Genomic DNA, 15,793 nt, shown 5'->3' with positions numbered 1-15,793 from the left:
GAACACCCCTGATCAAATCACACACTGTTGATTTTCTAAGTGAAAATAAGTTCACATGTCTTCATTTGACCAGGGGCACCCAAACTTTTGCATACAGCCTCTACCCTTCTGGGACGGCTTTGTACTAGTTGTTGGAACATTGCTGTGAGCATTTGATTGAGCATTAGTGAGGTCAGCTACTGATGTTGGATGATTAATTTTGGATCACAATTGTCTCTCCTACTCATCCTAAAGATATTGGATGGATCTCCACTCTGGAGAATACATTTGCACTGCTCCACGGTCCAGTGCTGGGGGGTGCTGTATGCCCCTCTAGCCAGCACTCTGTATTGGGGACGGTGACGTTCCTCTATAGTTTTGCATTTTGTATACACTTAAACACAGAACACACTTCTGTACTGAAAAACAGACCTGCTTGTCAGAAACACTGTTGTTGTTTTTCTGGGTAACTAACACTGTTAGTGTTGACTGAGACTTTAACACTGAGGTTAAGAAACTGTAATCAGCGCTTGTGGTGAACACCTGATTTTTCTGCTTTTAAAGTGACAAAAGAAGATACAAAAGTGCTGACATAACATCACCTAGAAAAAAAATGACAGCAAAAATTTTGCTTACACTAGACACTGGACACAAAGAGTATAATCTGTCAGTGTAGTTATGAGGACTCTAAATGAAGACACATATATCCAAAATGGTCACTTTACAGCAGAAGAAAAACATTCTTAACTTATAATGGAAATTTATATAACCACACTTTTTTCAAGTAATTTTTCACTTTATCTGTTCAGTATCAAAATGCACATTGTGGACAAACTGAGGCAAAATACTGTCTGCTGATAAAGCCAGTTTGTGCTGTTACTAATTGTCTATTGAAAATAGTACTGATTGTGCTGTTAGTCAGTCCTTGTTTATGACAAGGACGTTTCACTGGAATGACCAGTAAATGCGTGCAGAGCATTGATGAACTTAGGCAAACTAGGCTATTCCATGCCAAATTACCTTTAATGTCACATCATGAAATTTCATGAAAATTCAGTACAAAACCTCGTTTTAATACATGCAAATATATAACATTTTAAAACAAAATTGTTTTTAGTTTTGCCCCATCGAGTTTAAAATCACCTATTAAATATTAAATGTAACTGACTGAACTGAGCTGAAATATTAACTGTGTTCTTCAGGTTTCATGTTAATAAACTGACTCAAAAGCTTATGTTTTTGGAAAATGTACCACTGGTGCGCTGCATTTGAAAAAATTTATAGACATATTTATAATGTAAGCCAGGCCTTCTCATCAAACATCAGTGTCTGATCTCACAAATGTACTTCTGGAAGAATGGTCAAAAATTCCCATAAACGGAAAGCATTCCTAGAAGAGTTGAAGCTGTTATAGCTGCAAAGGGTGGGCCGACATCATATTAAACCCTATGGATTAAGAATGGGATCTCACTCAAGTTCATATGCATGTGAAGGCAGACGAGCAAATACTTTTGGCAATATAGTGTAGTACTAGGAACCAGACATTCGATGCATTTAATGGCTCTAAAAGCTACATCCCATTAAGCTATTACACAAAATAGTTATGAATGCATGGCTTGAGAACTCAGACATTGTTTTGTGATAGTTTTGTTATGAAGTTTTTGCCTAAAACGTATTTTTTTTGTATAAAGTTTTATTCCAGGATTAGTTCCGTGTTTCCTCTCAAAACCACGTTCTCAACTGAGATCAATGCGCATAACCTAACGTGTTTTTGTTGTTACCAGCCTGGAGCTACAGCTGTTCAACATGGCTAATGCCAGCAACAGCTTTTTACAGTTGCTGTTAGTTTACAGTTTATTTTTACTGTTTTCTTACCTATTTTGGAAGATGGGAGAGTATGCAGAGGACATCGAGGAGGTCTGTTTCCAAAATGTTATAGATCCATATCAATTTGAACCAGAAAACAAAGGAGTTGCAGAGTTTTAAATAAGAGAGCACCAAAAGGGAGAGAGACTGAACCCACTGGCACCGATGCAGAGCAGCCCGGGCGAATGGAAAATGCTGGTCTCAACAACAAATTACTTGCTACTCCGCTTACCAGTTTATGGGGTAGGATAGCGGTGTAGATAGTTTTTGTATTTTTTGAGTGGCCCACATTAGACAGTCTGTTCTAAGCTAACAGCTAACAGTGATATATGCACGGCGGCTAATGACGAGTAAGTTATTTACTTACAAACTTTTCTTACCTAGATTTCAGTTTCTGCTGTAGTGGAACTGCCGGTACATAAATTTGCTGCACTGCAATTAGACCATTCCCCAAAAGGCATGCAGGCCGGAGGGGCCATGCAGGGCATTGTAAGGAAAAACAGCACCCAAAGGAAAAGTATTTATGACATATAAAAACATACAAGGCACATGTAAGTTCACTGGTCATTTTGGATAGCAGATAAAATGGTGATATTTGTAGTGTAGGCATACGGACATCTGGCTCCTACAATGTTGAACAAAATAAAAAACTGCTATTTTGTTTAATTTGTCAGCAAATGTTAAAGGATTTTAAAATTTTATTATGATGTTTAATAACCTAAAATAAATATTCATTCCACCAGTTTTTCAACATTTCTGTGAAGTCATTCAGAGTGGTTTGATGTGAAATGGTTCACTGTAGAGAAACTTACTGATTCAGATTTCTTTACAGTGGTGGTGTTAGGAACCAGGGGTCACAGTGTCTACAACATAAATATAACCATTTTATTGACTATCCAAAATGACCACACATGTGACTTCTGACTTTTTAGATGAAATGCTGATGATTGTAAAATTGTGGCAAATCAATTTTGCCTTATAAGGCCCTGCATTTACCACCATGAATGTACTTAAAAATAAGTTTTAGAACAAAAGCTTAGCACAAAACTTTCTAAAAAAAAATGTTTCAGCCATAGGCAGCATATTCATAACTATTCCATGTAATAATTTTCTGTGAGGGAGCTTTTAGATATGTTAATCTCTTCGGATGTCTAGTTCTTATCACTATCATTGTAAACAATTCTGACTCAGTAAGTTTTTCTAGAATGGAGCGTTTTACAAACCAAATCACTCTGAATGACTTTTACATCTCAATCATTTAATTATGAAAAAATATTGAAAAAAAAACCCAAATTCTTCTATAATGAGTTAAACTCCTCTTTAATTGTCAGTAAAAACTGACAAAAATAAAGATCCAAGGTTTTTCACCAATAGCAATAATATGCACATAATGAACAAGCTGAGGCGCAATACTGCCAGTTTGTGCTGTCACTAATTGTCTTAACCAGTACTAATTGTTCAGTTAGCCAGTCCTCTCAAACTTTTCAGGGTTTCTGACCTGAACAAGGACGTTTCACTGGAATGATCAACAAATCTGTGCAGAGCAGTGATGAACTTGGGCAAGTTCCATGGTACATATTTTTTACATGTTACAGTGTATCACTTCTGTACACGGTGGGCAACTGGCAAGCAGTGTACTAGCTTAATAGTAAATAGGCTATTCCATGCCAATTTACGAATGATCTTGAAATTTCATGAAAATTCCACCCAAAGCCTCTTTTTAATTCATGCAACTATAGAATATTTCAAAAATACATTGTTTTAGTTATGCATTCATAAAATTTGCCCCATCAAGTTTGAAATCACCTATTAAATATTAAATGGAACGGACTGAACTGAAATATTAACTATGTGTAAATACAACGCTGAGAATAATATTACAGTTTGAATATTTTGGTTTCATGTTAATAAACTGATACAACAGCTTAAGTATTTGGAAAATGTACCACTGTAATGCATTTAAATCAATTTATAGACACATTATAATGCTTTATGTATTTATTATTTATCTTCAGAGCTAAGTTGTCAGGAGCAATATGCTCCTGGTAGGGTCTCCCAGGGCGAACAGGTCTGGAGTGAAGACCCAGACTAACTCGATCCTCCATGAAAAATGGACACAGACGATCATGTACCCTGCCCAGGAGAGGGTCACTGGGACCTACCCCTGGAGCCAGGCCTGGGGGTAGCATCCCTCAGCGAGCGCCTGGTGGCTGGGCAGCCCATGTAACCCGGAGAGGCAACGTGGGGACACCATGTGGGCCCACCACCCACAAGGCCCAGCATGGGGGAGCGGTGCAGTGCTGTGTAGGCAGTGGGAGATGACAGGGAGGCCCTTGGTGGCCTAGGCCCCTGCGACAGAAACTGGCTCTGGGTACGTGGAATGTAACCTCACTGGAGGGGAAGGAGCATGTGCGGGAGTTTGAGAGGTACCAACTAGATATAGTTGGGCTCGCCTGCACCCACAATGTCGGCTCTGGAATCAAACTCCTGGATAGTGCTTGGTCCCTCTCCTACTCCTACTGCCAACCCAGTCTACATGTGTTTTGTGGACTTGGAGAAGGCTTACAACCGTGTTCCCCTGAGATATCTTGTGGGAGGTCCTCCGGGAGTATGGGGTGCTGGGGCTACTACTACTACTACTACTACTACTACAATCTCTGTACTCCCGGAATGAGAGCTGTGTTCGTATACTTGACATTAAGTCGGACTCTTTCGGTGCTAGCGTTGGACTCCGACAGGGTGTCAAGGCGTAGCCGGGGTCAGGAGGGCATTATGTGTTGAGGCCGGAGGGTGGCGTCTCTGCTGTTTGCAGACGATGTTGTTCTTTTGGCTGGATCACATGGATGCCTCCAGCGCTCACTGGAGTGGTTTGCAGCTGAGTGTGAAGCGGTTGGTATGCAGATCAGCACCTCCAAGCCTGAGTCCATGGTCTTAGCCTGGAAAAGGATGGCATGCCCACTCCAGGTAAGGGGAAATGACTTGCCCCAGGTGGAGGAGTTTAAGTATCTCGGGGTCTTGTTCATGAGTGATGGGAAGAGGGATCATGAGATCGGCCGCAGGCTGGGACAGGTGGCAGCAGTAATGCGGTCACTGTACCGGACTGTAGTGGTGAAGAGGGAGCTGAGCCATAAGGCCGGTCGGTCTACATCCCAAGCCCTCACCTATGGTCATAAGCTGTGGGTAATGACCGAAAGAATGAGATTGCGAATACAAGCGGCGGAAATTAGCTTTCTTCACAGGGTGGCAGGCTACACTCTACTTGATAGGGTGAGGGATTCTGTGCTCTCCCCTCTGGGTACCACAACCCTATCTGGACTAAGCGGTTGATGATGATGCTGATGATGATGATGATGTATTTATTGTAATGTATTATGATTGTATTCATAGATAATTAAAGACATGCAATTCTTAGAAAGTTTTATCATCTATTTTCTTGCAGAGGCACCAAACAACTGTCCTGTCTCAAGTTCACTTTCCACTTCTTTTATTTTTGTGTTGACATAAATGTTTACCACGCTTTAACACCCTGAACACTCCGCAGCGCTGAAATAGATTGAAATTAAATTGTGTATGACAGCTATGATTTACACCCCTTTAAATTCAGATGGGGTTCACTTGGAGTTCACCTCTTATGTGCAGGTGAACAATTTGTTTGGGTGTAATTGTGCCAAGATTGAGATTCTGTAAAAAGGCATCTATTTTCTTTATTTCATATAAGCACAATTAGGAAAAATGCTGGGCATGAGCTGTTTTTGTTGTTGTTCTATGATCTCAGAAGGTTGGACTTGTGACTAAGCTTGCTTAAAGGAACTGCACTGTCCAAATCTGATTAAAAAAGACATTCTTCTTCTTTTTGTTCTTCCTCTGCCTCTTCAGAATCACTTTGTTTTACCAAGTATGTAGTACTCATACAATGAATCTTTACCTATGCAGGTCTGAGGATACATATAACTGTTACATACAGAATATTACAGAATGATACATATATAAAAGTTGTATATGCACTATGTTACAGCAGAGTTATGAAGTTATACACTAAGGGTGTTTTGTTGGTTTCAATTCAAGTGTAAAGTGTGAGGTCTCCACTGTAGTTAATGAGCGGGTCTGGGGAAAAAGCTGATTAGCATGTCTGGTTGTGCTGGTTTTGACAGCCCTGAATCTTCTACCAGAGAGAAGTGGCTGGAAGAGGTGATACGATCCAAACCAGATGGTTATGGTTGCTGTGAGGATTGACTAGATCGCTGTGTAGACATGGATTGTCGGGCTATGCAGCAGGTTGAATTTTTTCAGTTGTCTCAGGAAGAACATTCTCTGCTGTGTTCTCTTGGCAATGTGTTTCTCTCCCACTTTGGGTCTCTGGTTATGGTTGTGCCCAGGAACTCAAGTGGCTCCACCTCTTCTTCAAGGGCCCATATCATGAAAACACAAATGTTTCTCTGTGTGTGGGGGTGTGTAGAGTCAGTACAACTTGAAAGATATAATTTCAATGGAATATGGTACAATTATTGATCCATAACTGAAGGTACTAAAAACGTACCTTTGAGGGTACCACCCCAGTGACAAGAGGGGTACAACCCTAGTGACATTTTGGTACCTTTTATCTGAAAGTTTATGGAAGGTAAACTGTAAAAAACAGCACGTTTTGAATTCAGTGTTCTTTTGATTTCTCAGAAGCCAACTTATTTATAAATTCAGACTGCAGTAGTTTAAATGCACCTACTCATGCTGAAGTTATAAGGAGTGTCGGCCTAGAAATGCTCCTTGAATGATGCACACTACAGGGCAGCCAATCATAACAGAGCTCATTTACATACGTCTGTCGTAAAGACGTTATAACTGCCTGTTTAATTCTAAGGAACCAAGAGAGGTCAGAAAATGGCCATGTTTTTGATGCATATAACTGCATACACATTATAAGTGGAGAAAATATATGAGAATATTATTATTATTGTTGTTTTTATTGTTGTTACTTTTACTATTGTTATTCCCACTGTCTGCATATAAATCTCAACCACTGTTATTACTTCTCTTAGGCCTGAGCTGATATACTGCATATTACCTATGTAGTTTTCATTATACTTTTATTCATAGTCTTATTAGTCTTCTTGTGTCATCCTTTTGGAGCAGTTGTGTAAATACAAAGTCTCACTGGAATTCATCTTTTTGTGAAATGTTTATTACATACATCACTGATTCATTTCATAAGCATTCAGGACAGATCATAGTTAATTGTGAGTGAAGTACATTTTTACTTCTCCTCTATTAATAGAACATTAAAATATCCACTCAGTATAAAGATAGCTTTTGCAAAGCATTTAGCAGGTAGGCATACATTTGTGAAGGCTATTCTCCTTTCCACCACCACCCCTACACACCCCCGAAATAGGCAAAGATGAAGCATAAGTCATGCACAAAATGAATGGAAAATTTATACGTAATCTTCAATGGCAGAGGTATCAGGAGGCACAGCGATGGCCTTAAGCTTGATGTAGTTGACCTGCAGGTTTGTGATGAGGGCTTTAATGCCTTCATCCCGGAGAAAGCGATCTTCTCTGAGGCCTTCCACCAACCTGACAAAGTCCTGCAGTAACTTCATCATCGCCTCCAGCAACACAAAGCAGCGCGTTTGAATCTCTGCCACGTTGCATGTCCCAGCAAGACAACCGAGAACTTTGACAGAGTTCCTCATCTTCTCCTGGAAGTCAGCAATCTTCTTCCGCTGCATTAGGACCTTGTCAATCTCCCAGCCTATCTGCCTCAGCTCATCCTCTGTCTTCGAAATCTCATTGCGAGTCTGATCGATTTTTCTCTCATAGTCAGACACTTTCCAGCTGAACTCTCGCACCAGGGAGTCAAATTGTTCAACCGTTTCCTCTGCCTGCTCGACGTAGTAAGTTGCATTTTCAATGTCATTTTCAGCCTCTGCGATCATTATTGGACCTGTTTTTTTGGAAAGCAAAAAACAATGGTAGCCTGATTATGATCACGAGTCTGTAATTATTCTTTTGATTTGAGTTTCCTACTGTAGAAGATGAGTGCAAATACTGCAGCACAGGGGAAATAATTCAATTCAATTAAAAAAACAAAAAGACACTAGAACATTACCAGCAATCCACCCAAAAATGGGAATAAATGCGATCCCAATTCCAGCATCCCTTCGTGCTTCTGCCTCCTCCACATTCCTCCTCTGAAACATGAGCTCCTCCCATGCATCTCTAAGACGATACTCTGCAGAGTTTTTATTTGCTTTGTACATGTCTAGAGTGGCTTTGTTGTTTTTTTGCTGACTTTTAAAATTTTGTAGTTTTTCTTTTGTGCTTTCCTGCTGTCTAGATAGATTCCCCTTTCTAACCATCAGCTTTTCATAGCGATAATCTACCAATTTGAGTTCCCCGCATGCAGCCGACTCAGCCTCCCCCAGCTTCTGCTGTGCGTTAACTATAGCACTCCGAATTTCCCTGAACTTGAAATCATCTTTGGCCACATACATAAGGTCTTTATCTATATCTAAGAGGCTGATGGTTAAGGCATTGAGAGAGCTAATTCCGTTCTTAAGTGAAGGACTCACTGCCTTCACAAAATTCCTCCCCTGATTTTCCACTTGCAATGACATCCTGGAGAGTCCAACCTGTGAAAATTTGAGAAAAATGTTGTTTAAATTATAAATATCACTCACTTTTCACGTATGATTTTCACATAGCTTTTAGTTGCATTAAATTTAGATGTCTAGTTCTCATCACTGCCACTGTGAACAATTCTAACTTAGTAAGTTTCTCTAGAATGGAGCATTTCACATCAACCGACTCTGAATGACTTTGTTTACATATTAACCATTAAATTGTGGAACCACCCTTTAATAGGGTAGTATGTTAGAAAACAGATATGTTTGCATTTCTTTTTCAGCACATATAAGTATAATTAAAAAAATGAACATATCAAAATGTCCCTAACATACAGTCAAAAGCAAAAGTTTAAACACCCTTAATCAAATTACACACTGTTGAAGTGAAAAGAAGTTAACACATGTAGTATGTACATGTATATGTATGTATAACATTATGAGTCAGTAATGATACACCTACACAGTGAAACTATAAGGTAGATGTAATGAATCAAATGGCCAGTGTACAAAGTAAATATTTGTAATAAAGTGCATAGTGAGTGTATAGCATCTTACCTGCTTTTGATACCTGCTAAGACAAATGTCCAGAACTGTTCAGGCTCTAACTCGTAAGGATAAATATATCTGCAAGAGTTTTCACACCTATTTCGCTGACCTTGCTGAGCATTGTGTATAAGAGCAGCAGATCCTGAGCGAAGCATTCACCAAACATCTGCAGCAGATGCTGACTTCGCCTTCACCTACAACATTGCAAAACCAAGTCTACCACTTTCAAAGGTGAGTATATGAGGTGTTCTGTTAATACAGTAGCTTACTAAATGTTTGAAGTTTGAAGGTTGTGGCTATGTTCAGCTGGTCAACATTATGATTCTTGGAATGGCTATTGAAATAACTGAATGAAATATGAATGAAGTTTATGAATTCAGACTATAATGTGGCCCTCGGCTACAGTCTTTTAAATCTGTTTGCTATTCTGTCAAGTCTCTTTTAAGCAGAATAAATCAGCTGCTGCATTGTGAGGGCGTTTGTCCTGCTGAAGAGGGCTGCTAAAATGCATATATGTGCTGTTGTGAGAACATTATACAAACATTCAGCAAGAAATGCAGAAATTATTTCTCATCATTTATGCAGAAATTATTTCTCATCATTTATGCACATTTGTCATTCAGTTATTTTTACAGGTCTTTTGCAGATACAGCACTGTGTTCAACATATATACATCAACATATATACAGAAAGGCTGTAATCAATCAAAAGCACAAAATATCTGCATGATTCATTTGAAGTCATTAAAATTTAAACAAAGTTATTCTGAGTGGTTTTATGTGAAATAGTTCCTTTCATTGTAGAGAAAAATAGCAACTGGTAATAGGAACTAGGGGTCACGATGACTGAAATACTGTAACTGCTTTGAGGTGAAAAATAGTGATAAATCTGAAAAAAATAAGGTCTTTTTGGAAACTATTGGCTCACAACACCCTGCACATACCTCTCTGCCATCAATGGTTTTGTATTTATAATCATTTCATGCAATAACTTCTAGTGAAGCAGCTTTTAGAGGCATTAAATGCTTCAGATGTCTGGTTCATATCACCATCACTGCGAACAATTCCAACTCACCAAGTTTCTTTAGAACTGAGCATTTGATATATTTATTTGCATCCTAATTATTTTATTCTTCAATAGCGCCTCCAAAAAATCATTTTCTTTCTTTCTTTCAAAGTACTACAACATGAATTAAACTTACTGAGTGTTTAGTTGAGCTGATTCTCTGTTGGAGAACAAATTGGGAAAAGCTTGAATGTAACATCAAATAAACACCACAATTTAAAACATGAATGACACATGATTATTTTTTGTCCCTGTCCTTAAGAATGTTAATTTGATGTTACCATCAAGCTTTCTTCAATGTATTCCCAAATACAGGAACAGCTGTACTATGACTTTGTTTCCACAGTTTACCAACAATACACAGTTTTTGGTAACACTTTATTTGGATAGTCCGCTTTAGATGCCTTATGGATTCTTAATTTACATTAAAATATCTGCTAAATTGACCATCACTTTCTTTAACCTCGACCCAAAACCTAAACCCAACCCTCACCCTGGTCCTGCCCTAACCCTGGTCCAAATCCTAACCCAAACCCCACCACTGTTTAGAATCAACTGAATTTGAACAGATAGTTTGTTAACAGTTTGAACATCTGTAGATAATCTATATGGGACTATAGTGGATTATCCAAATAAAGAGAGACCCAGTGTTTTAATACTGGCACAAATCTGTAGGGAAAGACCTTTGAGAATTATTACTGTTTACACAAATATATAATTATTCTCTAAGTCACACATAGGGGAGAGTAGGGTAAGATGACCCAGTAGTTAAGTTGACCCATGCCCTGTGTATACGGATCTGTGCACAAGTTTTGTCTTGTGATCAGGAAGCACCCATAATTTCTTTAATTATATTTAATGTAGGACCAAATTACTTCTAATTGGGTTTTGCTTGAAAGTCAGTGGCTTAATTTCCTCCTCCTGGGGCAAGTTGAGTCACAAAGCACTTTGAGAAAACGTGTTTTCACAACCCTTTGTCATACATGCATTTTTTATAATTTCAGTTGAAATATGGATATTTGTACTTCTGTCTCGTTTCTCCTTGCTAATAGAACAACTTAAAAGGCATGTTAACTTGCACCCTACAGTGATGCTGTGGAAGTCTCTAGATTGAGATTTTCTGGTTTAAAGACTAGATAACCTCCCTTCTGATGAGGATTTTTGGGGGATTTTTTTTATCGTTATTTTTTTAAGCTGTAGAATAAAGGCAGATAGCTGGTTACTGCTAGGAAGCTGAATATCTTATTGTGGCCATATAACTACTACGGTTACAATAATACAACAAGCTAAAAGATAAAGTTGGCAAGGTAGCTGTCTGGCTATCTAGATACTTTGTCAGTTTGGCTTGTTTTCTCTTGCTGAAAGGATAAAATCTTGTCTGTTGCATTCATTTTGTGCAGAATAAGGATTGAATTATTGTATTCTTTACAAATTTTCTTTGATGACGAGGTAGGTAAGAGTTAAGAGTGAAGTAAGAGTTACATTAAATACTTGATTGTATTTATTAGCCTAGAGATCAGTGGATAGACTAGCAGTTGGCTGACACTACAGGGATTCTAAATTGTTGTATCGGGAACTGTATTGCAATGGTTAATATATTACATAATACATGCTTGGTATTGTATTGAGAAAAAGTAGATGAACAAAAACAGGAAAACGATTTTAAATCATGTATCCACTGAGGCTGAGGAGGATAAGGGGTTTTAATGTTACATAACAGAAAACTGTGTGACACATCAAAACATATATTCAACTCATTGTAGGCTGAAATGCCCTTTTAAGTATAAACTGACTAATGCCCTCTCCCCTACCCTGAGGTCAGTTCTCCAAGATTTATTGCAGAAGCTTACTGAATCCAACATTTTAATGCTGTTTTCAATCACTCTCCATTAGGGTCACACCATGTCTTCCTCTGAGCTCATCAAAGCTACGCAAAACATTACTAAGGCATCAAGTTCCAGAAATGACACCAAAATGCTAATGCAGCCTTACGCAAACTGGGAGGAGTACTTGACACCAGGTCCAATTTCCATTGCCATTTTGGGAGAGTTGGTCTTCATTTCATCAAAAGTGGACTTCTCCATCAACAAAAGTCCACCGAAAGATGGATTCAAATTCATCAGGTACCCAGAATCATTCAGAGCTTGTCTCATGCAAGTTTGCAATGCTGGATGGGGTGCTTTCAATGAGGCCCACAAGAACATGGATCAGATTCGCCTACACACAGGCAACGTTCCTGACTACATAAAGATGTGCGTGAAAATTCTTCTCCAAGATAACGACGAGCTTGTTCAAACCTTTCTCCCTGACCAGCTCCAGAATATTGACAGCATTGCAAACGACTGTCTGGAGCTGGCAACGAACACTGAGAAGAAGTTCATGGAAGTCATTATGCTGATTCAAGAGCTTCTGGAGGCTTGCCTAAATGCCAAACAAAGTTATTCTCAGGAGCTTGAGGAAGTCAGGCAAAAGCTGGAAACAGCAAAGCTTAGAGAAAAAGTGTTAGAGGAAGCCAACAAGAGGGCTGAAAAACATGTGAAGAAACTTGATGATCAACTTAAACATGCCCAGAAGTCATTTAATGAGGCAATGGACTCTTTGCCTAAAGGATGGGACATGATTGGGATGGATGTGGTTGACGGGCTGACTGGCTCAGTAACTTCCTTGCTTTCTGGTCTAACTTCTGTATGCACATTGGGCTTTATTACAGATACAATTAAAGCATTTTCACCCTCTGCTGGACCAAATACGATCTATGTTGGAGGAAGTATGGAACAGAGTGTGCAAGAATGTGACCAAATGACCGTAAACAACATATACTCCAATTCAAGCCACATTTTGTCAGTAAGCCAAAGTTTCCTCAAGTTCATTCATGAAAATCAAATCAAATGGGAAATGCTGAAAGATAAGAGCAGCGGACGCATAACTTCAGATTTCCAGAAAAAGAACTTTGAGATGGTTAAAGAGATTATCAAGAAGCAGAAGCCATGCCAGCCAGGGCAAGAGGCTTTATCAATCTGTGAAAATGGCAACTCCATCTGCACCGATTTGGCCAGGTATGCAGAGCAGGGAAAATGTGAACCAGACGAAATGAGCAATTTGGTTTCACGCATCCACAATCTGATACAGTCTGCTCAAATATTTGACTCAAAGAGTAAGGCCTCAACCAGTACCCCAGCCTTCACTGCAAAGCCTCCACAACTAAGCAGAACTCAGACCAGTGGATCTGAGAAGACGACTGCTAGCAAGGCTGCTACAGAAAATGCCCGTTTCCGTATAGAGCAGAGTCGAGCTCAATTAGATCAAGTGAGGGAAGCTTATGAGAAGCGAGTGGATGACATGGAGAAGAAGAAGCAGGAACTGAATGAGATCCTTATTTCCATGAGGAGCTGTAAAGTTCAGGAGATTGACTTTGAAACCACCATCAAGTTTCTGGTCAAGGGACTTGATGCCATGGGACGAGTGAAAGAGCAATGGGAGAAAATGGTTCGTTTTTTTCAGATGGTGTCAAATATAATCAAGACGTGTTTGGAAACCTCTCTGAAGGATTTCACCAAAACTATTCAGAAGACATCCACCTCCTCTTTGAGATACTCACCAAGTATGTTCGTCAAAGACATGATCTACTCCCAAGCATTTCATGCCTCAAACATTGCCCATTTGGTGAACATGATTTCAGGTACCTACACTGAGGTGTCCAACAAATACTTGATGGACAGAGTCAGCAGCCTTGGAAAGCTCATGGCCCTGGACCCTGAGAACCCAAACTTCACCAAAGAGCGCATGCTACTGCAAGATGCCTGCAAGGAGGCACAGGATGGTATACTGCAACTGGTTAAAAGAAACAAGCAAAACTTTGATGGGCAAACTCGAGCAAGAGTGGCGCAAATTGAAGGAGAATTGAAGGCAGTAATGCCGCCACCCTCTCCAAAGGAAACACAGAAGCTGCAGAAGATTGTTAGAGATGGATTCAAGGAAAAACAGGAGGATCTAGAGGATCAGTATGCCTAAATTTCTTGCATGACTTCAATGGCCTTTCTGCATATAAAGATAATGAGCTATGTCGGGAAATCAATAATTTTTTGGTGTTTTCATTTGTTTCTCATATTAAAGAATTTTTATTACAAAGCATAACATTGTTTTACTTCATGGTTTTTAGCTTCCCGCTGCTAATCTAGCCAAACAATCATGTTTTTGTTTTATGTCTCAGAAAAACTGAGAAAACACAATATCATTGCATTGACTGATGTTCAAAATGTGAGAAACTACAAAATAATCAAGATACAATATTGAAGACTAGCTTTTTGATATCATTCACAACTGTTTATAGTCTGTGTGTTTTGGTATGGTGTAAGAGGTTTCTTTGTTTCAGTTGGTTTAAGATTCTAAAATTCTGTTTGCAAACTTTTTATGAGTTGTAATAATTTCTTCATGCTTTAAGAAACATTTAGCTTTTGTGATGCATAATGCAAATAAAGCTACTGAAAGACATTGTATTGTACTGGTTTATTTCCTGTGATGCAAAAACATTTTTGTTATTTATTAATGAAAACTTAAACCTGACAGTCTCTAATGTGGTCATGGTTACCTACCCACCAATTAAACCCTCTGAAAAGAGCTTATTGTAGATCTTGTAGACTCATATTGTAGATATTGTAGACTCATTTTAGACAGTGTACCTTGTTGAAAGCTTATGTAGTTGACACTTGACTGGAAAAGCAACTGCCTGAACCAAAAACAGTCATATTTCATTTTTCATTTTCAACCCCTCTTTATGCCCTAGAATCAAACAAATAACATCAGGGTAAAAAGGCAAAGCTGAACTGCTGTAGGATGAATAGGCAGATATACACAATATGGCCAAAAGTATGTGAACACCCAAACTATGTTGACATCCTGTTCCAAAACTATGGGCATTAATATGGAGATGTCCTGCCCTTTTTGGCTATAACAGCCTCCACTCTTCTGGGAGGGTTTTCCATAAGATTGAAGAGTGTGATTTTGGGAATTTGTGCCCATTCAAAGTAATATTTTTGAAGTCAGGCACTGATTTTGGACAAGAAGGACTGACAGTTCATTGAGAAACAGGACTTTCGCGCTATGTGTTTTAAAAGATCAGGTATAAGCACACCACTGTTGACCAGCAAACAGGTGTTTGAAGCTATTGGTAAGAGGTCAGGACTGTGCAGGCCAGTCAAGTTCTTCCACACCAAACTCGCTCATCCATGTCTTTATGGACCTTGCTTTGTGCACTGGTGCGCAGTCATGTTGGAATAGGAAGGGGCCGTCCCCAAACTGTTCCCACAAAGTTGGGAGCATGAAATTGTCCAAAATTTCACTGGAACTAAGGGGCCGAGCCCAACTCCTGAAAAACAACCCCACACCATAATCCCCCCTCCACCAAACTTTACACTTGGCACAATGCAGTCAGACAAGAACCGTTCTCCTGGCAACTGCCAAACCCAGACTCATCCATCAGATTGCCAGACGGAGAAGCGTGATTCGTCACTCTAGAGAACACTGCTCTAGAGTCCAGCGGCGGCGCTTTACACCACTGCATTCAACGCTTTGCATTGCGCTTGGTGCTGTAAAGCTTGGATGCAGCTGCTCGGCCATGGAAACCCTTTTCCTGAAGCTCTCTATGCACTGTTCTTGAGCTAATCTGAAGGCCACATGACATTTGGAGGGCTGTAGCGATTGACTCTGCGCACTATG

The 15,793-nt window shown here is 39.4% G+C and overlaps 2 protein-coding genes across 2 annotated transcripts; one reads left to right on the top strand and one right to left on the bottom strand.

The window, feature by feature from the left end:
- Positions 1–7,005: 7,005 nt before the first annotated feature.
- On the bottom strand, positions 7,006–9,057 carry LOC118812520. The gene is made up of 3 exons (XM_036577595.1): positions 9,023–9,057; positions 7,951–8,473; positions 7,006–7,785 (listed from the first exon to the last, which is right to left on the bottom strand). The coding sequence occupies exons 2-3, from the start codon at positions 8,456–8,458 to the stop codon at positions 7,274–7,276; spliced, it is 1,020 nt and encodes a 339-aa protein (XP_036433488.1). The 5' UTR covers positions 8,459–8,473; positions 9,023–9,057; the 3' UTR covers positions 7,006–7,273.
- Positions 9,058–9,187: 130 nt separating this feature from the next.
- LOC118811390 lies at positions 9,188–14,629 on the top strand. The gene is made up of 2 exons (XM_036575562.1): positions 9,188–9,244; positions 11,972–14,629. The coding sequence occupies exon 2, from the start codon at positions 11,981–11,983 to the stop codon at positions 14,087–14,089; it is 2,109 nt and encodes a 702-aa protein (XP_036431455.1). The 5' UTR covers positions 9,188–9,244; positions 11,972–11,980; the 3' UTR covers positions 14,090–14,629.
- The last annotated feature ends 1,164 nt before the right edge of the window (positions 14,630–15,793 follow it).

Source organism: Colossoma macropomum, unplaced genomic scaffold (assembly GCF_904425465.1).
Source record: "Colossoma macropomum unplaced genomic scaffold, Colossoma_macropomum, whole genome shotgun sequence".
In the NCBI taxonomy this organism is placed as follows: Eukaryota; Metazoa; Chordata; class Actinopteri; order Characiformes; family Serrasalmidae; genus Colossoma; species Colossoma macropomum.
The sequence above is the reverse complement of the archived record's forward strand: the minus strand, read 5'-3'. Positions and strand labels throughout refer to the sequence as shown.